The 25696-nt window shown below is 54.7% G+C and overlaps 6 protein-coding genes across 6 annotated transcripts; 3 read left to right on the top strand and 3 right to left on the bottom strand.

The window, feature by feature from the left end:
- Positions 1-12: 12 nt before the first annotated feature.
- Positions 13-3883, top strand: J7T55_010207 (uncharacterized protein; the record flags this gene model as incomplete). Its single annotated transcript, XM_053131408.1, has 3 exons — positions 13-418; positions 603-3526; positions 3650-3883. 3 exons carry the CDS (start codon positions 13-15, stop codon positions 3881-3883), a joined length of 3564 nt encoding a protein of 1187 aa, XP_052990633.1.
- A 799-nt stretch (positions 3884-4682) lies between these two features.
- Positions 4683-6788, bottom strand: J7T55_010206 (uncharacterized protein; the record flags this gene model as incomplete). Its single annotated transcript, XM_053131407.1, has 5 exons — positions 4683-5155; positions 5308-5944; positions 6016-6442; positions 6524-6671; positions 6746-6788. 5 exons carry the CDS (start codon positions 6786-6788, stop codon positions 4683-4685), a joined length of 1728 nt encoding a protein of 575 aa, XP_052990632.1.
- Positions 6789-9167: 2379 nt separating this feature from the next.
- Positions 9168-10479, bottom strand: J7T55_010205 (uncharacterized protein; the record flags this gene model as incomplete). Its single annotated transcript, XM_053131406.1, has 3 exons — positions 9168-9354; positions 9409-10125; positions 10337-10479. The coding sequence occupies 3 exons, from the start codon at positions 10477-10479 to the stop codon at positions 9168-9170; spliced, it is 1047 nt and encodes a 348-aa protein (XP_052990631.1).
- Positions 10480-12151: 1672 nt separating this feature from the next.
- Positions 12152-14666, top strand: J7T55_010204 (quinate repressor; the record flags this gene model as incomplete). The annotated part of the gene is made up of 2 exons (XM_053131405.1): positions 12152-14332; positions 14442-14666. The coding sequence occupies 2 exons, from the start codon at positions 12152-12154 to the stop codon at positions 14664-14666; spliced, it is 2406 nt and encodes an 801-aa protein (XP_052990630.1).
- Positions 14667-15565: 899 nt separating this feature from the next.
- On the top strand, positions 15566-16818 carry J7T55_010203 (uncharacterized protein; the record flags this gene model as incomplete). The annotated part of the gene is made up of 2 exons (XM_053131404.1): positions 15566-16337; positions 16436-16818. 2 exons carry the CDS (start codon positions 15566-15568, stop codon positions 16816-16818), a joined length of 1155 nt encoding a protein of 384 aa, XP_052990629.1.
- Positions 16819-17740: 922 nt separating this feature from the next.
- J7T55_010202 (THO complex subunit 2) lies at positions 17741-25192 on the bottom strand (the record flags this gene model as incomplete). The annotated part of the gene is made up of 6 exons (XM_053131403.1): positions 17741-18201; positions 18320-19556; positions 19673-20073; positions 20138-20370; positions 20430-20536; positions 20597-25192. 6 exons carry the CDS (start codon positions 25190-25192, stop codon positions 17741-17743), a joined length of 7035 nt encoding a protein of 2344 aa, XP_052990628.1.
- Between the last annotated feature and the right edge of the window lie 504 nt (positions 25193-25696).

Genomic DNA, 25696 nt, shown 5'->3' with positions numbered 1-25696 from the left:
CTCAAGACTATCATGGCGACTTCCACGAAACTGTCGGTGACATCTCGTGATACCGCTTTATGTATCATCCCCCCAAGGAGTCAGTGGTCCAAGGTCGACCAGTTGAGGTCCCACTACGACAAAGCATACGGCAAATGGCCTCCACACATCAACCTCGTCTACCCCTTTGTCCAGCCCGATGCCCTGCCCCGAGCGGTGGAGGCGGCACAGTCAGCAGTAACCCAGCAGGACCGGAAGCCATTCAACGTGTGCCTCGACGCGGCCGGCGTCTTCGAGCATAGACATGACAACACTGTCTATGTACACGATAGTGACGATAGCCACTTGAAGGATCTGCGGGCGGCCGTCCTTGGAGCTTTGGGGCAGCACGATGATGGAGCATATCGCTCGCATATGACTATAGGCCAGAGCGAAGATAGTACGTCGTTCCCCAGAAAGAACTGTCTCCCAGCAGATGGGAAGCGGACAAATAGACGATCACTCACCAAGGGGCTCAATCCCGTGAGGCGTTTGAAGGTGTCGAAAACATTAGCGGTTTCGATCGATGCGCACGGGTCTCCTCAATAACAGGTTGAATGGTTCACTGACTTGAAAGTTGGCAGTGAATGAGTCGTGGCACCAATTCCTTCTTCAGAAGGCACGATGGCTTCCCAAGGTCGAGTGGTCTGTAGACCGACTACATGTTCTTGTCCGAGAAAGGTCACCAACTGGAGGCTCTGAGATGAAGACCTGGGCAACCATTTTCTTGGAAGACGGCAGCATTGGCAGGTTTGAACCGCCGAAGCCATTCTTCGACGAGCCGCCATCAGCTGTAGAAAGTGATGGAATCCCATACTCGTATCTTGGGGACGGCTTGTGGGGTCAGTCCTCGCGGAGTGATTATTCGATATCTTCATCCGCCGAAGTGTCGACCTTGACTGTGTCGACATATAACGTGCTCGCCGAATTCGACTTCCCGCCTTCACAGTCACGCTATCCATTGATTGTCAAGAACATACTATCAGACCGCGCAAGGTCCGATGTGCTCGTTCTTGAAGAGGTTACGGACGACTTTCTGGTCTTCCTCCTTCAGGAGCCTGACATTCAGGAATTTTTCACTTTCTGCAGCTGGGGCCCACCAGATCAGGAGGGCGTTCAGCCGCTTCCAAGCCACAACAATATCGTGGTGTTAAGCAAGCATGCATTTACTTGGGAGCACGTGCCGTTCCATCGTGAGCACAAGGGCGCGGTTGTCGTCCAATTTCAGACTCTCGGACAGTGGGACGATGCAGACTTTCAGCCATTGATCCTGGCTGCTGTGCATCTCACGCATGGTCTGAAGGACGGCTCAATTGCGGCCAAGAAGACAGAAATCGAGACCATTCTCAAGTTTTTGGACGACACCTACCCGGAAAACCCTACTATCCTGACTGGAGACTTCAATATCACGACGTCTTCGTATTCCATCAGTCAGGCTCTTGAGAAGAAGGCTGTATCTTCCCAGGCGATCACACATCTCCAGAATTTCGACAAGACGATTGCCCAGGCTGAGTTTATTGATGTCTGGACAGAGTCACAACTTGAAAAGGGCACGGCATCTGACGAAGACCTCAACGCAGCCTTCGAGGGCGAACAAGGAGCCACATACGACCCAACGACTAATGCTCTAACAGCAGAAATTGTGGGTAGTGGCTTCAACATGCGACCTCAACGATATGACAGAATTCTGGTGAAGGGAGAAGACTATTTCAAAGTTTTAGATTTCAACAAGTTCGGCTTCATTACAGAGGAAATTGGCAAGTTCGCCAGTGATCACTGGGGTGTACGAGCGGTACTGAGACTCGGCCCCGAGGCGGAAAGCCCTCAACCACCTGGCGTTGCTGCAAATGTTACGCCTGTTCAGCTGAAGGAAGCGAAGCATTTGTCGGAACATGGAGAGAGCTTCACGGAATTGCTTCAGCAAGCGCAAGCCATCCCCTCTAAGGAGGAAACCGAGAATTACGCCGCAGCCTTCAAACTTTTGCGCGAGATCATCCTCGAGTCCTCAGCGCCGACGGCATCCACAGACAACGGACGATCAAGCACGCCTCTCGTTGTCGTACCCGTAGGGTCGTATGGACTCGGCGTGTGGACGTCTTCTTCCGACATCGACTGTCTCTGTGTAGGGCCGTTCAGCTCGTCGACATTCTTCTCCCTGGCGGCTCAGCGGCTGCGGAAGGCTGCCGACAAAGGCGTGAAGGTGCTACGCCGTGTGAAGGCTCACACAGGCACGATGCTCGAGCTGGAGGTCCAAGGTATCAAGGTCGATCTTCAGTATGCTCCTGCTGGGGCAGTTGCAGAAAAGTGGCCGGATTGCCTCAGGTTGCCTTCATCAGATCCCGCTTGGATGTTATCGGCACAGACTCTAAACAAGCTGAAGCCGATTCGGGACCTTGACTACGTTCGCCGGTCGGTACCCGATATCATCAAGTTCCGGTTGGCTCATCGCTTTATCAAGACTTGGGCAAAGAGCAGGGGCATCTACGCGCTGAAATATGGTTATCTCGGCGGAATCTCCATTATCGTTCTTCTTGCACGGCTCCAAAAGCTCCTGGCTCACGAAAGCGCAATTGTGTCGTTGTCCGACCTTTTAGTAACGTTCTTCAATCATTACGCCAGTTTCAACTGGCGAAAAGACCTCGCTTTTGATCCCTTTTTCCACAAGCAGCTCAACTACAGGAGGACTGATCGAGAACCCCTGGTCATCTTAGGCTATGCTCCACCAGCGCTGAATACTTGTCTAGCCGCATCCGTGCCATCGGTTAGGACTATCACTGAGGAATTTCAGAGAGCGGACAAGTTGCTGTCAGAAGAAGACATGACATGGTCGAGACTGATTGGGACCGACGGGTCGTCTGACTTCCTCAAGTCGTTCAAAAGCTACATCAAGATCAACATCCAGTTCTGGGGCGGCTCCCTCACCAAGGGCAGAGGTCTCGTCGGCTGGCTCGAATCCCGGTGCGTTTCACTGCTCGTCGACCTGCACAGGCGCCTGCCAGATCTTCACGTCAGATTCTGGCCCGCTCGATTTGTCGAGGCCACGGAGGGGGCTTCGATTGAAGACGACAAGGGCGACTATGAGGGGTTCTACCTGATTGGCCTCGACAAGCTTGACGGTAGCACAACCGACGACAAGACGATGCAGGAAAAGCTGATCGACGTGTTGAGGAAGTTCGAGGACCAGATCCGTGGGGACCCCAAATACTTTGACGAGCGGACCTCCTGGATGGAAGCCAGCGTGATCAGGCGCGCAGCTCTAAAGTCACTCGAGGTAGACGCCAGGGAATGGGGCGAGTATACCGTCGGTGATGACGAGTCCGACGACGATGAGGAAGAGGAGGAGGATGAGGAGGCGCAAGGCTCTACTGTTTACGACGACTACCAAGCTGTCCACTCCGCGTCAAAGAAGGGGAAAACTACCAATCAACCGCGCTCCGTCGTCGTCTCCAAGCCACAAGGGGCGGGCAAGTTCCGGACAGCATCTGATGTGCTGAACCGGCTTCGCTGGGTAAGCACACACTCACACTCATACACATACCCATAGCACAAAACCGTTCTTCGCGAGACTCTTCAGCAGCTATCCCACCTCACTATCAGAACAAGCCATATGCTAACTACAGACCCTCTGCAGGACCCATCTCTTGACAGCGGAGACTTCATCGTCGGCTACGAGGACCGCTTCACCGGCGCGATGGAGAAGGCGCTGGACACGTGGAAGTCGGAGCAGACGGACGAGGAGTTCATCCCGCAGCACCGGATCCTGTACTTCAAGCGCAAGAGCGACAGTACCGTCGTATGGGAGAGGAGGACGAGGACCGACCTATTGTTCGGTAGTGGTGGCGGAGGTAGGACATCTTCAGCCTGAGGAGCGGGAGAGTACCTGCTTTGTCGTCCGAGCATTGCATACGTAGCATAACGTTTTCGATTGAGATTTTTTGTCTGCTTATGACCGGTAGTATCCTTTTGCTTATGTGCATGATCTCCCGGCGCGGAGAGCCCATTTTCTCTGACGCGGTGTCGCTTTAGTTGCAGGGGCTGGCTGTCGTAATTGGCCGCACAGATGGGCAAGGGAAGTACGCGGCCTCGGTGGCTTTACATGCCTACGCAGTCGTCCCAACTTTCGCTGGGACGAGCATACCCATTCGGGCAAAGCCGACGTCTGAATATGCTGAGACGACTAGGTATAAGGAGGCCCCAGAGGTAGTGTTTACAGAGACATTCATCCTAGTAAGGCCGCCACTGAAGACGCCACTTTGAAGCGGAATTTCGCGAACAAGCACACACACCCACAGGCACACATATTTACAGAGTCATGCAAAAATTCTGCTTATTTCATCAAGATTATCCATCTCTCACCCACCAGCAGAAGCTATCGTCATTACCCCGGACTAAATGACACAGTAATAGAACAACATACGGAAGTGGTATCGCTGAAACCCTGGGGAAGATACTCATGTACTTTTGCTTGCTCAAGAGACAGCAACAGCACCCTCAAGTGCTATGATGAGATTCGCGGCAAAAATCATCGCGAAGCAGGCAAATGTGTTTACTTTTCTTCTCTTGTCCTTTTATATGTGCCATGCCATGCCTGCCAGCCTATGTGAATTGAAAACCAACGCCAAATGCATGAGCGAAAATGCCACCGCTAGAAACAAGGCCCTGCCCTATATCATCGGTCCGGCAGGATGCTGATGAGGATTCGCACCCCATAATGCTGCGCCAACCACCTGTTGTGTATTATCAGGGCCACGCCGCGCAGGCTCGGCCGCATACCCTGTTGACTGGAAATCTCGCTCGTCTGGGCTTATATGCTGTCTCGTTGGACTCGACATTTGGTGGTAGCCGTCGGCGGAAAGCGCATGAGTCTGTACAGGCTGCTGACGGTCTTGGAAAGCAAGTGTTTGCGAAGCGTAGGATTCGGGCGCTTGCTGGAATCGCGCAGCTCCTCGATATCCTAGATCGGACTCGTAAGGTTGGTCTTCTTTATAACGGTCATACGGATCGTGGGGAGGATTACTCGACGGATCGTCTTGGGCGTGGGCAATCAGGCCAGCTCCCTCCTCATGGCCCTCCTCATGGATGGGACTGATACCCCCATGCGCTCCTGGATGCTGGTTCATGCCAAATGTACTTCGTCCTGAGAGCAGTCAGTATTTAAAGTCTTGAAACCGCATTTCTTTGCGAGCGTCGGTGTGGATAAAATGGGTGGTTGAGCTGTCACTTTTCGCAGCTCCATGATTATGCCTCAAGTGGAAAAGCAGCTAATTCATGTTGCTGGGGTTTGCTTACGAAACTCGGTCGCAATGGGCAAGTGGTCGGTGCTCTTGCCCCCAGGCACCCGATCATATGGATGTAAGGGATATGACGTGTCCTTACCATCCATGTTGATGTCGGCGTTCTTGCGGTAGCTGGCATCCTCGCGGCGGCGCTTAGCCCCCACGAAGAGCCAACGCATGCCGCGACCGAACGCCTTTATGACATCCCATAGGTTCAAAGCGTCCCAGATCGCCTTCAAACCCACCGCGCCTCCGGCCGGCGGGATATGCAAATTCTCTTGTGGTGGTGCAGTCGAATCCTTGGACGGCAAGGGGTAGAATATCGGGGGTGCGTCCTGTCGATATGGTCGCCAGGGGTATGCCCATATGTGCAAAATGGCAAACAGTAACATCTCAATGCACAACAGCAGGGATGGTATACCGATTGCTATGTCTGGGTAAGAGAGCTTCGCGCTGGGAGAGATGATGTCGAACTCGGAAGTCCCCACAGATATAGCCATCGTCTGCCAGAAGCTGAGGAAAATGACACCCTTGATAGCCAAGACCTTGAGGAAAGGCTTGTGGGAGGCGAGCTCATTCTTGAGCTGTACGTAGAACTGGATAACACAGTACATGGCGATAGTAACGGCGATACAGTTAACGCTGACGACCTGGTGTGCATAGCGAATGTTAGCTAGATGGGATGCGGAATGGTGGGAGAAGTGCCGGGAAGAGGACTCACCCAGATATGTGCAAAGTAGGGACTGTTGGAGCTTTCACAGTAGCGGTCGTACTTGTTGGTCACAACGGCGGTGATGGTCATGGCGACACGTATAAAGCAGTAGTGGTATATTCCAATCCAGATGATGTTGAACCATGTAAGACCGCTAACGGGCGTGCGCCACGGGCCCCGATCGCCTCCGCAGCATTTCTTGAACCAGTTGATTGGCCAAACCCATTGTTTGACGGGTTGCAGCTCTCTGAAGAATTGTTTCTGCGAATGGAGGTCGGCCGCCGTGTATTGACACAGCAACGCAAAGAAGGATGAGATGGCAAAGGCCTCGTAGCAATCGGAAATGACTGCGAAGTAGACAGACTGGTGGTAGTACCTCAGCTGAAGGAAGGCTGAAGCAGCGTAAATGGGTATCATGAGAAGGATACGGATGATGCTGGCGAGTTGGTCAGCACATGATCAGCCGGGCGAAGATCCCACTTCGAGCTGGGGAGCCGGGGAGACAGGGGATGCGCACTATTTCTGCTCTTCTGGTTTCGTGTAGTTCAACGCATGCATCCATATTAAATAGAAACTGGTGAACATGGCAAGAAGTGCGGTTGCGGCGGATACGATGAGAGCCAACTCGTGGAATGTGAAGGGGCCGGCCATGGGGATCTCGGAGACTGGCGGCGGTGGAATTAGCATGAATCAAAGTTGCGCGACGCGGGCAAGGCCGCGCAAGGCACTCGAGGCTCACTCTCCATTTCCTCCACCGTTGTGTTGCAATATGTTAAATTCATCTTTGTTGACTTGGACTGCCAGGCTCAACCATGGGCCACGTGCTGCCTGTCGAGGCGCCGAGTCGAATGTGGTCGGCGGGATTGGATGTCGGATTTCGTAGGTCCCGACAGCGCAGTGAGCCGTGAGCCGTTGGCCGTGGGCCGTTGTTGGCGGCGACGGCCTCGCTTCTAATCGCTCTCCTGTGGAATTTGGTCCTTGTGAGAGCCTGTTCCAAATCTAATAACCCCAGCTCTTGTTATTCAAGTGCTCTTGAGCACGAGGCCTTCCCTTCAACGGCGGCTTGCTCGAGATGGCTCGGCTTTTCGTCTGCAGCTGAAATCCAGACAAATTGTCCAGTCGGGTCAGATTTGGTATTTTTGGAAAGAGTCCACCAGGTGAGCGGCCAGCGACGGTGATTAGCAAAGGATATTGCTCGAGTTGGTCACAGGGGCGAGGCGGTCGGGTTAGTTGGTCGCGATTGTAGTCGTGCGTCTCGTTGCCGAAAGGTCGCAATTTCGGGGCCAAGGAGATGGGATGGTGGTCGGCGGTGACGGCGCGTTGCAGAGAAGAGAAGGGGTGATTTCGACGTTGTCCAGCAGCTGAAGCGAAAAGGGGTCTCCTGGCGTCACCGGAGAATGGCGCCGGTGTAGTTGGAGAAGGTGAAGGCAAGAAAAGGAGGAGGATCGGACGGAATGCAGCCAAGTTCGAGGTGCGCCTTGTCGAAGGCTTGTTGTTGCAGTTGGGGGCTCCTAGGGAAGGCTTGGTTCCCTTAGTGCAGGCGGCGCCCTCCCTCTCACCTCTCGTGCTCTCCCACGGTGGCACCCCACCTCAGCTCTCACACCCACACGCACCCGCACGCCAACACACCTGCACACTCCAGTAGCAGCTGCAGCAACCAACCGGGTCCCCTGCCCAGGCGTGTGGCAGGTCTTGTCAGGGACTTCGGGAGCCACCAAGGGCCCGCATTACGGAAAGACAGGGCGACGAGGCTGAGCACGCTGAGGAAACCCCCGTCCGTCTCAAGTCGCTCACTGGCTCGCTGGCCAGTTCCATCAGACGAGCGAGCAACACAGCAGCAGCAATACGGAAATGCGCAGGACCCTCTTTTGATTTCTGGATCGACTCTCTGCCAATCTCGAGAATTCGCAGCCCGCGCCCGATCACAATTTAGCCTCCAGCACAGCACCGTACAATCTAATTACCTATACACAATCCATATGTCCTCGTCATCTGTCATCCTACGCTGTCCGCAATCAAAACCAGACAGAGGCAGTCAGCCGGCCACCCATCCATCCATCCATCCATTCATCCATGCATCCATCCAGCCAGCCAGCCAGCCTACAGGCCCGATCGGCGACCCACCCCCAGTAGCCGCTGTGTCTGACGAGAATCGACTTGTTTTGGATTCTGTCGCTCAGATCCAGAGGAAGCATGCGTCGAACGCCCAGGCGCCATCCCCAACCACCAGCTCACTCCCCACCCAAATGCGGCTTGAGTGCAATCTTACAGTCCATTAGTTCCACCGTTTGCCTACGTAGCGGATGCATGATGAGGACATTAATGGATACACTATGTACATGGCCACTATGAGAGAGCCAGAGGGGGCGCGCGACGCAGCAAGGTCTTCGCAGATAGGCGCTGACGACGCTTTTTGAGAACGCCAAGGCTCGGGCGGTCTCCGCACCCTGAAGCCCAGAACTCAATTCGCCCGAGCTCCTGTGCATCATCTTCGAGGGTGCTCGATTCGAGCTCCCGAGTCATTCGGCGACGTTATTGGCAATTTGGCAAGCGGGCTCCCGACCGTGACAACCTCGGCGCGCGCCGCTCCTCCGCTCCTCCGCGCTTCCCGGCCGAGATTCTTGCAGCGGCCCCCGGATCGGATTGCCATCCGCACTTCATGGATCTTCGCGGTTGACTGCACCGCCCCACACGCCGTCCCCGTGTGTGCGGTCCCCCGATCCCGCACTATATGCTACTTGAATATGCATGCTGTCCGTATCGTAGAAAGCCTTGACGGCCTATGCCGACGTTCTACGTCGGGAAAACCATTGTCATCCTATTGAAGCACAGTCTCGTCTGAGACGAAGCCCGGGTTGGGCACGGCGGCATATCAGTTCGACCACCCTTGTAGCTCCTTCTGGTTGGCGTAGCCTCTTTCTTCTACAGTAAAAAGTCAGCCACTAGAACAGGGAGGCAGTCGATTAGGCGAAATCTTTGCTCATATAACTCACCTCATCCTTGTTTCTCGAGAATCTGGAAGATCAACCAGGTGCTAATCACTGAATCTCATGGCGTGGTTCCGTCGAGATTATGATTCCGATGTTTTGCATGAGGTGTTGAAGACAGCTAGATCATGCCAAGTGTTGAGACTTTGCACTCCTTCACCCCCCGCCACCTAATCAGCCGAACCGTTTCCCCATGAGCAGTTCATAGTAAGCCTTCTGATCCTGCTCACTCCCTAGAAAAGGATCTTGGTCGGGCGGTTGTTCCAGCGGTTCGGGGTTGAAGCTCATGTCTAGGAAATCCTCGAGGGTCTCATTTGGAGCGAAACCAAGTGAGCCTAAGGTTTGGGTGAATCCAAGAGAACTGCGATTGGGTCAGCAGGGTAGCGTCAAAGACTGGTACGAGTCTGCGACTCACGATCTTGCGGCGTCCTTTGCCACTATATCAGATAACGATATTGACTCTGCTCTGGGTCTCGGCCGACCACTCATGCTGTGCTGCCTTGGTCTGCTGTTGCCATCCTGGGAAGAGGGAGAAGGGGTTGGGACGAAGTTGAAGGGGTTACTGCTGTCGAACTTGGGCATGGGAATTGTGTCAAGCTGAGGGGTTTGGGCGAGTTGTGGTACTGGCGGCCGGGAAGGTGATATAATAGAGCTTGGTGCAGGCGGTATGGGATCCGGAGTCGGCTCAGGGTTTGGAAGAAGTGACTGTTGCGGTAAGGAAGGCACCGCGCCAGGAGCTGTAGAGGTAGGCGCAGCGGCATCTGGTGTGATGCTTCGTTTTTCCCCTGATGCCTCATCGCCGAAGAAGGTCTTGAACACGCCGCTCTGTTGCCATGCCTGAATGAAGAACTCCTGCTGGGCTGGATCCCTGATGGCCTTGACGAGCCTCTTGCCCTCGGGCTGCTTCAGGTAGCCCTCAACGACCGGGCCCAGGCTTGGGATGAGGTTGAGGGCGGCGCCCCAGGCGGCGGCACTCTCCCTCAGGGTGTGCAGAGCACTCCGGTAGCCCTGAGCAGGGCCTCTTTTCTTCTGGGGCCGAAGGTACAGACATGACTTGTTGTGTCTCTCGCAATAGCCACACCGTGGCTTTGCATTGTCACAAGGCTGATGGTTCACGTGGCAGAAGTCACAGCTAGGAAAGGACGAAGGTCAGCCTGGCATCCAGGTTCAACGCCAGCTATTGTCAGGGAAAAAGATAGTTAAGGGAGAGTGAGGGTGGCTGGGAGGGCCGGGCCATAACGGAAGAAAGCGAGGCAGCACCGAGGGCAAAGAAACAAAGCAAAGCGCGCAAAGTTGAGAGTCTGATGAGAACGAAATGCCGGCAAGGGACCAGGAGCACTAACGCGCGTGATGACTTCTTGCGCTTCCGGGGGTTGACAGGGGCGGCGGCGGTCGAGTCGCCGGCGACCGAGGCAGCCGCATCTGCATCTCCGGGGTGGGCGGCGGCGGCGGCGGCGTCGTCCCTGAGGTCGTCGAAGTCGGACATGGCCGCGGTGTGAAGCCTGGAGGAATCAGCAGCAGGTTCACAAGAATAGGGGCCAATGGGTGCAGGCTCCAGCCTCAGTTCGTACATGCCTGTGCCTGTGCCTGTGCCTGTGCCTGAGCCTGAGCCTGAGCCTGAGCCTGGTGGTGAGACAGGGCTCGGTTGCGCGGCAGTTGTGCCCTCTCTCTCTGTGACCGTGTCGTGTCTGACTCTATGTCAGCCAGATATGGCGCCCAGGAGCTGCGACGTCACAGTATAGTGCAGCGAGTGCAGACAAGAAGGGCAATGTGGAGGCGGAGACGGAGATCGGAACTCTTGACGCAGGGCAAGGGCATCGGCTGAATTGACCAGCTTTAGCTACGGTGGGCTACTTGCTCCTTCACCAAGGCCCGTCGACGGCTAATTGGAGTTGACACCTCGGGTTTTGGGGTAATTGTCGGGATTATCTGGAGACAAACCTAATTCCAGAACCAGGCGAGTCGAGTCCAACAGTGGACTAGACCTGGAAGCTTTCCAAGGTGTGTGCGGTGCGGTGCGGTACAGCGCGGCGCGGCGCGGTTGGGCGAGAGCTGTACTGTACAAGCAACGAGTCCTGCATACTGTGATACTGTACTGTAGTAGAGTCGATGCGGCGTATTATAACGGTGTTTACAACGTATTATTTGCTGCTGGTAAGCTACGCAGATTCCCTCGCCCTCAAGCTTTCATCCCTCTCCCTCTCTCCAAGCGGGGGTGGGGTATCGATAAGCACCTTGCTGGAATGTTGCTCATTGAAAATGTCTGGGTAGGGCAGGCATGTGTGGCATGCTGCATAATGGCGCGTGGGCTGTACCAGAGCAACGGGAAGAACAGCACCGAGTGTGCCCAACATATGCAATGCAAAGCAGAACTAGACTACATGGCAACCGAACATCTAATCTAGACTACCTGATGGGACTGGGACAGGATAAAGGTCCAAATAAGAGCAAGCTGGCAAGCTGGTAAGGGACGGTCTTCGGCCTTGAATTCGAGTTTCACATCTGCCGACGGATTATCAATCAAGCAATCAATTGCTCTGCCTCCCAGGAGGTGTGGCCTAGCTCCACAATAGAGAGCAACCGGCGGGGCACTCTGCCTTTCTGTACGCTTTTTGCCAGAAGTCCCGGCCTGCAGGCCTCTTATATAAGTGCCGAGGGTACGTACCCTGTCGCAGCCCTCCACACCTCCCGACGCCGGCTCCGACCGACGAGGCAACCTTGAGAGGCGGCCCGGAATGTCCTGACGACCTTGGATTTCTGTACCTTGTCATGGACACAGCGAGCCGATCTTCTCCTCCTCATCTCGTAGCTCGTCTTTCAAGTCGCTCAAGCAGAACATCTCCTGCGCATCCATCAGATTCCATCGCAGTGGCCTACTAAGCGCAGTGCTGCTTATGCCTCACCTCCCCTGCTTGGAAACCTCACATGAGCGTTCCTCACATCATCTGGGAAGATATCTTTTCCGACCTCACCCCAACCAAAGAGAACGGCTCATACAGCCAAAAAGTCAAACACCATAACGTCCTTCAATCGCCCGACTCTAGACGGCCATCATCATTCAAGACAGACACGATTTTGAAATCACTCAGGCATTGTTGTTTTGAAGGTCTCCTGGGAATCCCTTTCATCCCCTATGCTGGGATGCTGGAAGCACCGTCATGACCGTCGAAGATGCCATGACGTCTGCCCCCCCAAATGAGCGCATTTTCCACCCAGACGCCTCAATCGTCCTGGTGGGATGTCGAGGTGCCGGAAAGCGCTCTCTTGGCTTCATCGGTGCTCTTCACCTGCGACGCCGTCTTATCACTGAGGACTACTACTTCCAGCAGGTCACCGGGCTCACCCGCATGCAGTTCCTCAGCCAAAAGGGCAAGGATGAATTCAACCGACGCAATGACGAGGTCTTCAAGCGCATGCTCGATGAGCATCGCCACAAGGCCATCATCGAGTGCGGCATGAGCAGCTTTTCTGACGAAGCACAGAACGCCTTGCGCCTGTTTTCAGAGTCGAACCCTGTCATATATATCCATCGGGAGAAGGAGGAGATGCTTCGCCTCCTGGATTCGGCCGATGGGGAGCGTATCCTCCGCGCAGATCAGAGGCACAGGACATGCGCGAACCTCGAGTACTTCAACCTGTACGATCATTCCAACTCCAAGCCTATTGTAGCTAGCGACGCGTCATCAGGTGGATGGGACATGCACATGGCTACACCCTCCAGCCTGCTATACGCCAAGCAAGACTTCACTCGCTTCATCGATTTCGTTACCGGCCAAGGCCTCACAAAGCTCTTCCTTGAGAGCCCATTCGCTGTAAGGGCCATCCCGCCTGAGTTCAGACAGTACTCTTACGCTCTGCGACTGCGGCTGTCCTACCTCGTCAACATGGACCTTGAGTGGGAGGACCTTGAGGCCCGGGGCGATTGCGTGGAACTTATTATTGACCATTGGCCGGACGACATGTTGAACCAGATCGCTCGAATCGTCGCCCAGGTGCGGAGGAAACTGGTTGTTCCAATAATCTATCATGTTGAGGAGAACCCAAGAGAGGAGCGGCGCAGAACCCCTCAAGAGAAGGCCAAAATGGACACTGAGCTCCTTGAGCTTGGTCTGCAGCTCGGCGTCGACTACTTGAGCCTGGACCTGCAGAGGAAAGACATTCCGCTGCGGAAAATACTCGCCAATCGCGGTCGGTCGAAGATCATGGGCAACTACTGGAACGTGGGCCTGATGTGCACGCCGTGGTCTAGCGATTCCCATGTGCGAGATTATCAACATGCCAAGGACATTGGGTGCGACCTCGTGCGCATGGTCCGATTTTGCTCCGGCGACAGCTCTCGTGAGATGCTCCAAGATTTCCGGAAGAAGATTGCCAGCACTATCCCAGACCCGAAGCCCCCGCTTGTAGCGTACGACTTCTCAGTCCTCGGTATTAGAACGCCTATTCAGTCACGGATCTTGACCCCGGTAAAGCATCCCGACATGGAGAACGATCGGGAGCACCTGGCCACTGTCTGTACGGCCAGCAACTCCTTCGAGGCACTTTTTCGGCAATTTGAGCTAGAACCACTGCAGTTCTACACAGTAGGCGCAAATGTGTCGTACTCGCTCTCACCATGTATGCACAACACTGCATATGAATTCGCCGGCATGCCCCATAACTTCTCAGCAGAGACATGCTCTACCATGGAAGATCTCAACAAGATATGCAGCGATGCCTCCTTTGGTGGAGCCTCGCTGGCAGCACCTTTTAAAGTCGCCATTGTGCCTCATTTGAAACTCAAGAGCCACCATGCCACCGTCATCGGGGCCGTCAATGTACTTTTACCACTACGCGGCAAGACGAACTTCATCTTAGACCACGCAAACTCCCGCAACAAGTCGGGTCTCACAAACGAGTTCTATGGCGATAACACCGACTGGCAATCCATATTCACATGCCTACAGAGGAATATCAGTCCTCGTAACTACGTGCGGCCCTCCAAGACGACAGGACTCATCATCGGGGCAGGAGGACAGGCACGAGCTGCCATCTATGCCATGATTCAGCTCGGATGTCGGAATATTTTCATCTTTAATCGAACCGTCGAGAACGCACAGGTAATCGCTGAACACTTCAACCTCTGGGCTCAGAAGCAGGGCATGACTCCTGGAAAGGGAGGCATATCCCAAATCTGTCATGTCTTGTCGTCCATCTCTATTCCGTGGCCAGAAGGCTATGAGCAGCCGACGATGATCGTGTCCTGCGTGCCAGCCACAAGTATTCATGGAAGCCTGCCGGCGGACTTCGAGATGCCCATGCAGTGGCTCGCAAGCCCTACTGGAGGCGTGGTGCTAGAGGTGAGTTGTACACCGGATGTACCCTTGTCTTGCTGCCCTTGACCAGTCATCCCTCAATGCCTCGTGAGGCCATGAAAACTTAGCACAGCATGCTGATACTTGACCACAGCTGGCTTATGAGCCCCTCATCACACCACTCGTAGCCCAGATGCAAGTGTACAGAGACACTGTCAATCCCTCATGGGTAGTAGTCGACGGGCTCGAGAACGTAAGCGAAATGGCCATTGTAGCCTTCGAGCTAATGACTGGGCGGTTGGCGCCCAAGAGACTCATGAAAGAGGTGTGCCGGAAGACGTGGGAGCAGCAGAAGAGAGAGATGTCATCAATGTCCTAATTGGCGGAAGAGTATTGCCCGTGGTTGAGAACACCACACAATGTGCAGGAGTAGGCCATATTTAGAGGACGTTTGTAAGCACGCTTGGGATCTCCGCGATTGGATTGCATCAATCTACCTGCATACTTGCCGGTTGCCCAGTGAGTGAGATACGCAACCTTCTATGGTACGGACAGGAAGTCTGGGATGCTTGATAATTTGGCAGCAGTTAATAGCGGGCTTAAGCAATTGACTTTTACAAAATCCAAAGAATATCAGGTCATGGTACATACTGCTGATGTCACGCCTGATTTCAAGCTGGAATCTGCTTAGTATAGCGCCCAGGGCCCCAAATCTCTATTTATATTCTAAATCGAGCCACATGTAGAAAGTGGACCTGTCCTGACGCTGTTATTTGCCTGTCGTATAGGATGGGTATTTCCGTATATAATGGACATTTTTCGTTTACACACCGATTTTTCGTATTCGGCGACAAGCTGGGATAATTTTAGGCACCCAGCAAGGTTTGCCCGTCAACAACAGTATAGCTCAGGCTTTTTTGATGGGCAATACAGCCTTGCACTTGTATGACCATCTAGTCAGTTGTCATATACACCCGTCGCTGTCTGTGGGTTGGGGCTGTGCCATACCTCATGTCGAGGGAACGCGCTCGACGACTGGACTTCAGGAGAAATATGACACTCAGTTCAACTACAACCCTTTGCGATGTGCTCGATCACCTTTTTGTTTCTCGCGCATTGCATTTTGTAACAGGATCTCGTTGACAGGCTTCGAAGACTCCCGTAACAAATAAGAATCTTCCTTGATTTACGAGACAACTCATCGAAATACGTATCGTCAAGGGTCCAAGCGACTGGCTTCTCATCATCCAGTGCCGAGATTCGGTCACCCATCGCATAATGGCGGACGAAAGACCATTACAGCAAACAGAGAAAGATATTCTCCGTGCCCAGCGAGAATTATTAGCCAGGGAGTACCCGCCAACGCCGACCTCTGCCTCCCCCGAGACGCCCACCACCCCGAACGAGGGCCGTCCCGGCGCGGTGAATAGCTCCGGGGTCCATCCTTACCTCGACCTGCCACCGTACCCGGGCCCATCGAACGCGCTTCAGCTGGACCTGGCAGCGTCCACTCAGCAGCAACAGCAGCCCTCCCAGCTGCAAGATTACCCGGGCCTCCCCCGGCTGGACTACCGCCTCTACTCGCCACCGCTCTTCGAGCTCTCCTCCAACTGCACGACCATCAAGTCGACGGCGCCCTACCTCTCCAGCACGGTCGAGGCGCTCACGGCCCTCGTCCGCGCGCAGTCAACCGTGCCGCCCAAGCCCCAGATCCACATCACCGGCAAGAGGGGGAGCAAGGTCGACTTCGCCATCAAGCTGAACCTGCTGCCCCTCCTCGTCCCAGAGGCCGCTCCAGGGCGGCAGCAGCAACAGCAGCCGCCGATGAGCTACATACGCTGCGTGGGTTCCGGAGAGACGGCGCTGAGGGGCGGCACGAAGCCCGAAATGCTGCCGGACCTAGGCGACCATGCCGGACTAGAGGAGTGGGCCCGCAGATTCGTCAACGACCCGAACCAGGTCAAGGCGTTCGTGCTGGAGCGCGTCGTGACGAACCTCGATACGAACTGGATCTCTAGCCAGATTCGGATTCTCGTCAATTCGTTGAATTGTAAGTGCTGGTTTTGCGTTGCGAATCTCCCCCGACTCGCCCCTTGTTAGACGCCATAGGGCCATTGCGCTCCCAGTATCGTATTGACACATTATTAGACAAGGGCGTCGTCACCGTTTCCTTTCCCGTGACACACTCCAAAGTGGTGGTGCAGAGCCCGGACAGGGTCAACAAGTTCTTCACGGGGATCACGACGCTCTTCACAGGGAAGAGGACGTACGAGGTCGTCAAGGTGGTCTGGCCCTTCGCAACGCGTGAGAGAACCGAGCCATCAACGGCGGCCGAGGGGGCCCCGAGGCGCTGTGTGGTCCAGAGTGAGGACCAGTGGTGGAGAGAGTGGGCGCAGCCCATTAGGTACGCGATTGGCACGAAGAGGAATGGATGGGTCACGAATGAGGACAAGCTCGAGGCCATCATGGAGGGCAAGGGCAAGGGCTTGTCAGCTGTTGACTGGTCGGAAGAATTTGACGGGGCGGCTTGAGTCTGTATGAACATGGTCCAGCACTGATTAGCGGATGTCAGCGCAAATATTTGCTCTTCGACTAATACCAGGAGATTACTCAACCTTGTGAGATTGAATATCTCCAGAACTTGAGACACTCTTTCAGAAACGCTCCTACGCCAGCCACCCAGGCTGAAAAGCCCTTTCCGCCTTGATTTTGTGTACGGCCATTTCGCAAATTCTACAACATCACGCGAGTAAAAGCACTCTGGCGCTGAATAGCATCTCTTCCTCTTCTGTTGGTATCATGCACATGATGTTATCTTACACAAAGAAACCTGGGTATATTGCCTTGCCAATGCGCCGCCCGAGAAAGCAAAATGAAATGCACCTAATTCAATAGACCGCCGAAGACGCCTAGCTCGTGAAAATGCACTCCATCCTATGGATCTTGGGATCCCAAAAACAACGTGTATAATTCTTTGGTGCACTTGTGATGTCTTTACGATGCATATACGGGTCCGGAAGATAGGAAGTCGTGGCGCGGCTGACTCTTGTAACATATGAGGTAGATGGTGCGAAAGGCCTGGGGACAAGCTTCGACCAAGGAATGCCTGCTGCCTTTATGCGTTCTGGGCTTTTGAGGGAAAAGTGAGGTCTCCATTTTTTTTTGATTTGCGTAAGAAGCTTCTCGCCGTAATTCCAGCCTGGGCGTCTGTCTCTTGACGCTTGTCCGCAGCGAAATCGATATTTTGATAGTACAACAATTCGCCGAGCAATGTGCGGAAATAAGTAAAGTCTGGCATGATGCTGCTTGAAGTCCGCCCATTGCAAATTTGTTCTCAATCTGGTTGTCTCCTGAGCCAAACAGCTCGACTCTCGCACCGCAAACCACCCAAGTGTCGATTAATGAATACTGCGTCGTGCTGTGCTCTTGCAAGTCCCTCGTCCCTTTACATCTTCAAAGACGGACCATAGGGAGGACGCTTCTAACGTCGCGGTCGCTTGTCTCTGTCGCTTTGCGGCATTTCCGAAATGTCACTCCTCCGCTTCCTGCCCGAGTTTCGTTCGTCACCACGGGGATCTCGTCGATCATCACCAAGCCGTCCCGGTCCGTCTCTGGGTCCGTCTCTGGGTCCACCTCGCATCGATCCTCCTCTGCTGCTACTACCCCATTCATCATTTGGTCTTCCCCCACTGCCTCCATCGCCTCTGCTACCGTCGCCCCGATGTCGTGGTTCACGACCAGGGCCTGAAGGTTCCCTACCACCACCAGGCAAAGAGTCGCGGTTGCTGTTATTAGGAGCAGGTTCTCGAGCAGGTCGTCGAGGTTGAATAGGTTCATGGTTGGGATCGCGGATACGGTTGCTGTCAATCCCTGGTGGTACGCCAGATCGTCGATCATGGCGCTCAGTCTGCTCACTCCCACGCGGTTCTTTTATGTCTCGATCACCACGGGGGCTACGTTCTCGCCCGCCGTGACGACCAGGCCTGTCGGGCCTTTCGCGATGGTCCCTTCGTCCACTCCGTTCATGCTCACCTCTACTTCCAGCAAACTCCTCGTGCGCATCGCCTCTCGAGTCACGAAACGGCATGCCACCCAAGTCGTTTCCAGGGGCAGGGCGATCCTGATTCAGGTTTCTCCGTATGGGGTCGGGCCGCTCCTGGACCGGGGTCGAGACTGGTGATGCGCCAGTAAGTATTTGCGCATCGGAGTCCGGCATGCTTTGCCTAGTCCTACGATGATCATTGTCACGCTTGCCCGGGGTGATGTTGTCTTGGAGCTTCTCAAGTTGTCTTCGAATGCTACCTCGCTGCCGGTCCTTGCTTGCGGATGGGCCCGTCGGAGCAGAATGCGGTGCGTTTTGTTCCGCAATAGGGGTGTTAGGGTGGCTGCTCTGTCCTTGACGTGACGCGGATGGCCCTGTGGGGGTGGTCAAGCGGTCATTCGTATGAATAGGAGGCACTTGTGGACGTGAATGGGAAGGCTCGCGCGGCGGCGGCGGTGGCGGTGGCGGGACGATGTGTCTCATGCGGTCAGGATGCATTGGCTGCTCAAACTGATGAGCACGGTCGGAATGCAAGCCGCCAGCAGGCGCAGGGGGAGGAGCAGAGGAATTCGTCGCATGGTCAAACTGGTTCGATGGCGCCCTGCGTGGCCTTGATGACGACGGTCCAGTTGGAGGTTGTCGATCCGGCGATGGTGCCCGATTCGCATCTGGAGGTGGCATTCGTCCATCAGACCTAGGTCCTGATGGCATAGACGATATTCTAGATGAGTTCCTCGCGCCGCGTCCACGAGGCCCTTGCGGAGCTTCTGCTACCGTCGGAATTGGGTTCAGGCGGCCGTAGTTCGGGTCTTGCTGAGGCGGCCGGCCGCGATCCGATTCATGAGATCGAGGAGGGGGCCCATGGAACGACGCATCCCGGCTGCGCTCGTTAGACTGACGATCTTGCTCCCTGGGCTGCTCAATATCTCTCGCCGGGGGCTGAGATGGCTCTGCGTGATGTCCATTACGACGGGAGTGTCGATCCTCACGAGAGTGGCCTTCGGAGCTTGTGGTCGCACTGTATCTATCATCTCTCCTGGGGGACTGCGTGCGCGATGAGGCCCGGTCTCGCCCACTGTCCCTTGGGGAGCGAGTCGAAGAATGAGATTGCTGCGTCTGCAGCAAAGCCGCGCGTTGCGGATTGATCATCTCGGGACGCTCATCACTTTGGAGGAGAGCTGCCCTCTCGGGATTAATCGGCGGCTCAATTGGAGGCGTCTGCGTGCCCTGAGGTGGCTGGTTTGTCACAGCAGGCTCTCGAGGACCACGGCCATCGCGAGTAGATGTCGTCGGGGCACGATCTCGAGGGGTTCGAGCGTCTCGGTCTACCGCCATAGGCTCACCGCGTGCTGCCTCGCCCCTCGAAGGCTCTCCTCTTGTAGACTCCCCACGTCGCGGGGAAGGGTCCGGCCTGTTGGACCAGTCACGTTCTGAGAGCCGGCCCGACTCACGAGGCACGCGCTCGTTCGCACGACGGTCTGGATCGTGCTCTCGCCTTTCGCCACGACTGCTCTCTGGTTGGCGGTGCTCCCTGGATTCTCTGCCGTCACGAGATTGATCCCTCTGATCTCGGAGCTGATCTCGGAAGCGCTCTCTTGGATCTCTCGTTTCACGAGGCGGCTCCTTTTGATCCCGAGGTTCTCGAGTCTCTCGGGTGTCTCGGGGCGACTCGCGACGGTCCTGTCCATGTCCTTGCGGGAACAATTCTGGACGGTAATGAGGTGGAATCGGAACTTCTGGGCGACTGGGCAGCCCATGAGGTACTCTGTCGCCCCTTGAACCTACACTTGCCGTCCGTGAAGTCTCACCGCGTCCACTTGGGCCGGGCAGAGGTGCCGGCGAAGGTACGACAATGTTTGACTTTGGTGTTGCCGGCCGACCGATCGGCGCAGGTGCCCTTTCCTTCAATGCAGAGTCTTTGACTGCGTCCTTGTCTTGGCTCGCAGCAACACCAGGCGTAGAAGCAGATAGAGGAGCCTTGTTGTCCTTTCCGTCCTTGACTTCGCCGTCCTCGTCCTCGGCCGGAGGGGCAGATGTTGCACTAGTTTATGTCAGTGGTTTTCTGTTGACTGGCCGCACAGAGGTCATGAGAGCACTGACGTATTGGATTGTTGAGGCTTGAATTCTGCGGCCGTTGGCCGCAGATCAGACTTCGCATTTTGGCCAGTCATTTCCACGTCCTTCGGTCCATCTTGCGGCATTCCGGACTGCTCCAAATTAGTCAATGCTGTTAATTGTGGTCTTGATGGTCTCGATTAGATGCTCACCATGTTGGGACGGAAAGCTGGGACAGCAACCCATTTCGACTCCCGCTTTTTCAGCATGGAATAGACAGTCAGAGCGGTAACGGCAAGATCAACACGATGTCCTTCTTCTGATGAGCCCTTCGTCACCTCTTCACGCGTCTTGATCTCATCGAGCAGCTTCAAGAGCTGGGTTCCCATGAAATTGACGGCCGGGAAGAAGTTTGAAACTGCCTTAAGGACTGTGAAAGCGTTCCTGATGTGCATCCACTCCTTCGTGCCTTGCAAGCAGGCTTTCAACGCTACATTGAGGTTCTTATGCCACTCGTAGTGAGAATCTCGGAAGAACGGATGCTCAACGAAGCTTGTGGGATTGCCCTCGTCATCGATGGCTGTCGCAAATCCTAGGAGGTTTCGTTTAGATTTGCCAAATGCCTCCTTCTCATAGGTCGTCTTGTCAGCGTGCCACCTCGCTAAGTCCTCGAGTATGCACTTGATGAAACGTCCTAGGTGCTCCGCTTCGCGAACCGTGGATGAAAATATCATTGCTCGAAGTCGGTTTGCGTTGAAGAATCGTTCGTAGAAAGTGAATAACTTGAAATTTGGCGTCTGATTTTCGTGGAGGAACTTGATCATTCTGAAGCAGTATTCCGTGTCCAGAGATGAAACGAGAAGCCGTGGGAGTATGCAGTGTTCAAGCAGAGCATCGGAGGTCAGATTTGCCTCAGCAATGGTTCCTGAGAACCAGAATTTAGACTGTCTGGCCAACCGGAGCTTCGTCTTGTGGTATCGCTCGATGTGCACTGTCATCTCCTCGCGAATTGACTTGGCGAGTCCCAGAAGTGATTTCTTCTTCTCCGCTTTCTTGTTCATGCCTTGTCGTGTCAGATCGGAGCGATCTTTCATAACGTCTTCTGCTTCCTTGTTGAGTCTTTCATGTTCAGCCTCGTAGTTGGACTGTGGAACATGCAAATCACCCAGTGATAGCGACCAGAAAATAACGTAGAAGTCAGGGCTTAGATGTTGCCAGGTCTCTGGAGGTAGCATGTCTTGGATAGTGTTGACGAGCGGCTGGAGAACATCAGCGATCGGGTCCGACTTCCGCGTATCAGCCGCAGTGGGCGGCGATGGTGCAGCAGAGGCGTTTTCGTCCAGGACCATCTTATCCTCATGCTCATCCTTTCCGGGATCTTCCTTGGCGACCACTGAGTCGGAACTGCCGCCCTTCATAGCCAGGTCGCCATCAGTATCAGCTCCTTCTTGGGTGAGCTGGTTATCGCTACGGTCGTCCTTGACATGGGATAGTGCCGCCACCTTGCTATTTGCCATGCGATATGCTAGGCTAGCCCTGCCGACCATAAATGCTAGATCCACATCCAGACCATACCCAGTCATCAACTCGGCTATGCTAGGAATGTTGGCGTCGAACTGATCTGGTGATAAGTTGCTGCGCAAGAAATCAAGATATTGTGTCATGGCCTGATGTACTTCATCCATGATTGTAGCCAAGTATTTCACGTGCGATTCGTCTTCGGGCAATTTGTATAGAGCCGACTGGCGGTACTGGGCCAGATTCACAAGAAGCCTTCCCGCGAGCTTCGTATCCATCAGAGACTGCATGAGGCGTTCTGCGCCATGCACAGACACGTCTCTGCGATCTCCCAAGCTGATGAGTGTCTGTCGGCGGAGAACTTCGCCGCCTGTCATTGCTCGCATTTGGACGTCGGTAAAGTCAACGTCAGGGACCACGCCAGCCATTGTTGAGATGAGCTCTCGAAGGATAACCAGGTCCGTTGAGTTGCCTTTTGACAGTTGGTTGTTGACGTATTGTAACACAGGTAACGGTTTCATATGCTGGTATCGCTTGAAGACTTTCCCAGAGAATCGTGAAAGAGCCTGGAGCCACTTGCTTGTGAGCAGTACGGATGTTTCTTGGGTTCGACTCCTGGCTTTGCCGCCCAGGGCACTCATCAGAGACCAAGTCAAGACGTCATAGCCAAGGTCTGTCAGATATCGGGCACACTCAACAAAAGCCTCGATCAGATTCGGGTAAGCCTCGATTTGGTCAAAGGCAGTCTTGAACACCACGCCGGGAGATGCGTAGGCAGTCTTCGCTAGTTTCTTAGCCATGGTAGACAAATTCTCCAGTGACAGACGCTTCAGAATACCGTTAGTCTCTGCTCTGGTCTTCGCAAAGGCTGACTTGATTGATGAATTACGGGACGTCTGTCCCTGGAACCATTCCGCATAGATGTTGTACCGGGTGGTAATAGGATACAGCTTCAGAAGATCCCAAACAGCCTGGACCGTGAATGAGTTGGCTTCAGTCATGCTCAGTGCGGGAACCAGTAATCGCTTCAGCAGATCTTGCCAGCGTCCCATGTTCTCGGGAGACTGATCTTCGGCCAGGCTTGTAGCTCCGATGGCGGCAATTTTGGCGAGTAGCGCCGCATCTTTGCCGATGTTTACCCCCGAGAAATTCATGAGAGTGTCGCATAGCGTTAACACATCTTCAATGGTTTGACAGACCGGGATGTTGTCGGCCCAGTCATCCCAGTAGCAGCGGTACAGCATGTTGTCCTTCTCGCCGTCTGGATGTGGCCAGCGCAGTGGCCGCTTGGAATTGATCTGGGTAAGTCGCACGGACCCCTTCGATACACCTGCCTGATCAACATCTGGCATCCTCTTGAGCGGGATCTCCAAGTGACTGCTAAGCTCGCCGGACACAGTCCTGGTCTCTTCGAAGACCTTCTGTACCGAATGTGAAATTAGGCGGTTGATGAGCTTGAGAAGCTCAGGAAAGGCTTCCGTCAGCCAGGGGAAGCGAGTCAAGATAAACAGGGCATCGGGAAGTGCGCCAATGGTGAGAAGTTCAGTGACTAAGGAGAACTTTTGGTAGTATGTGGGCTTTTCTTTCCTCGCCGTCTCAGGAGCAGAATTGATCTTGGGCTCTGTGACGGCCTTGTTGGGTCGGGTCGGGTCGCTATCGTCGGTTAAGGCCCCAGCCAAAGCAAGGGCACCGCGGCCTCTGCCTGTTTTGGCCCTATCTTCCTCCTCGAGAATTCTCAATCTCGTTTCTCTGACTTCTGTGTTCATTTTTTCATCGGTTGGAGAGAGATGCGGCCACAGGTCAGCGAGTGAGATGAAGCCTATCTTGATAAGCAAAGCTGTCATGAAGAAGAGGTTGGCAGGAACCACTTCTTCTCCAGCAGCTGGAGAATCGTAGAACCTCAACTTGAACCCAAGTAACTGTGCCGCGACTCTGTTGCCCTGTGGTGGCAAGGTCTTGGTAACCACCATCCACTGCGCCAGTGGGTCAAGCTGAGACATGCCATCGTCAGAGTCAGTGTTGGCATCAAGGATAGCCTGCAGACGGTTGAGCTCGGCTCCCTCGACTTGACGTCCACCAAGCTCAAAGTAGGCGTCAAGGTGCGTTTCTCGGGCTCTGGCCCAAAATTGAGAATCGCGCTGGCGACGCTTTTCAGTGATGACTATTTGTTCTTCCGCACTGATAGTCCAGTGTGCTGACTCCGGAAGCGCCCACTGGGGGAGCCCTCCCCAAACATTGGCAGACTTGTTATGGCTGCGGGGCCACCATGAGCTGATTCGGAGGAACTTGACGAAGAAACGGTTCTGCTTTATGAGAACTGATGCAAAGACGTCGAGCGTCACATCCAGAACACGCCCTACGTCCAGATCGAACGTTCCGATGAGACCCTTTACCCTTTCAAAGGCATTCTGGATGGCCTCTGAAGTTGGAGGTTCCGTGTTGGAGGTTGTAAAGAGTTCCGTAGCAAGCTTCGCATATCCTTCAGTTTCCTCTCGCAGAAGATTGTAGTTGGCTTGTTTGTAAAGGATGTTCGTGGCTTGTCGAATACCCATCTTGGTGAATGTGTCGCGGATAAGTCCTAGTTGCTCTAGCAGAGCTGGCTCTAGTACCCTTCGCATCAACACCGGGTCGACGCCCGTGGCGATCAAGAATTCGCGCAGATTCGAGTCGTAAGAGCCAGATCCGACATCAACATAGATGGCGAGGGTATCAAGGAGTAAAGTGTGGGTATCGAAGGTGCGAGGATTGGTGTCTGCATCCTCAGGTCGAGTTCCGATGATGTGCTTGACAATCTCACCCGCCTCCGATGGCCTCAGCCGGAAGTCCAGACATGACTGCACAAGCTCCTGGAATATTGTCGACAGCTCCTGAACGTCTTCGTCATTCCGTGACTGTATCCCGTGATCCACCACTTCTTGGCGGCCGGTCTGTGACCAGGTTTCCAACCGCGCATCTGTCACGACTTCGTAGTGGAATCCTGATTGCACAGGAGAGGGCAGCGCCGACGGGGGCAAGTTTGACGCCATCTTTGTGTTCAGTGGGGCGACGGCAGGCTGGGATGAAGCGCTGGAAGGTCGAGGCATGGTGGGAGAATTCAAAGGCGAGCCAGCGGCCGGCGCCGTTGACGAGGCAGTGTTCTGGAAGGAATCGCGACGCTCGTTGCGCCGTGTGGATCTGCCACCAGGACCAGGGCGGTTCCTGTCGTGTTGGCCGAGGGGAGTGTTGTCTGGACGGTGAGGCGAAGGCCGGCCGCTGCCCGAGTCGTTAACTCTCTTGCGCTTCGGACCCATCTTCAAGTCGACACCTGCTATGGCTGTACCATTGACGCTAGCAGACTATGACAGACGGGAGTCAATCTGAACAAGTCGGTGGTGAAAGAGGCCGAGCGGCACGGTTAAGCGCGGGAGGCGGTGCTTTGTCCTCGCGCAAAGTCCGCGAGCGTGTCGGGCGTGTCGGGCGCGAGGTGAGAGGTCTCTCAGGTCGTGAAAGCGGGAATGAAAACGGGGAAAAGAAGGTCAAAAGGAACAAGACGAGTGAGAGGGTGCTGGTCACGAAGTAGGCCCAGCGTCGGAGTAGGGAGTGGCATGGAAGGAGGGCGGCAGTCGAGGTTGAGGTTGAGGGTTGTTGGTGTTGGTTCCGCAGTTGGCAGAGCTTGGGTGAGGATCTATCGCAGGTTGCAGTTCACCTGGCGGTTGCTCACCAAAAACGACATCCGAGCTTGAGTGGAGCCTGCCGTGGAGCCCTTCCTTGCCGGGTTGCTGACCACCCGATGAGGCTAGCGCGATGTGGGCGCT

This window comes from Diaporthe amygdali, assembly GCF_026229845.1.
Source record: "Diaporthe amygdali strain CAA958 chromosome Unknown NODE_26_length_719862_cov_65_716256, whole genome shotgun sequence".
Taxonomy (NCBI): Eukaryota; Fungi; Ascomycota; class Sordariomycetes; order Diaporthales; family Diaporthaceae; genus Diaporthe; species Diaporthe amygdali.
Note: the sequence above shows the minus strand (reverse complement) of the source record. Positions and strands in the feature narration are given on the sequence as shown.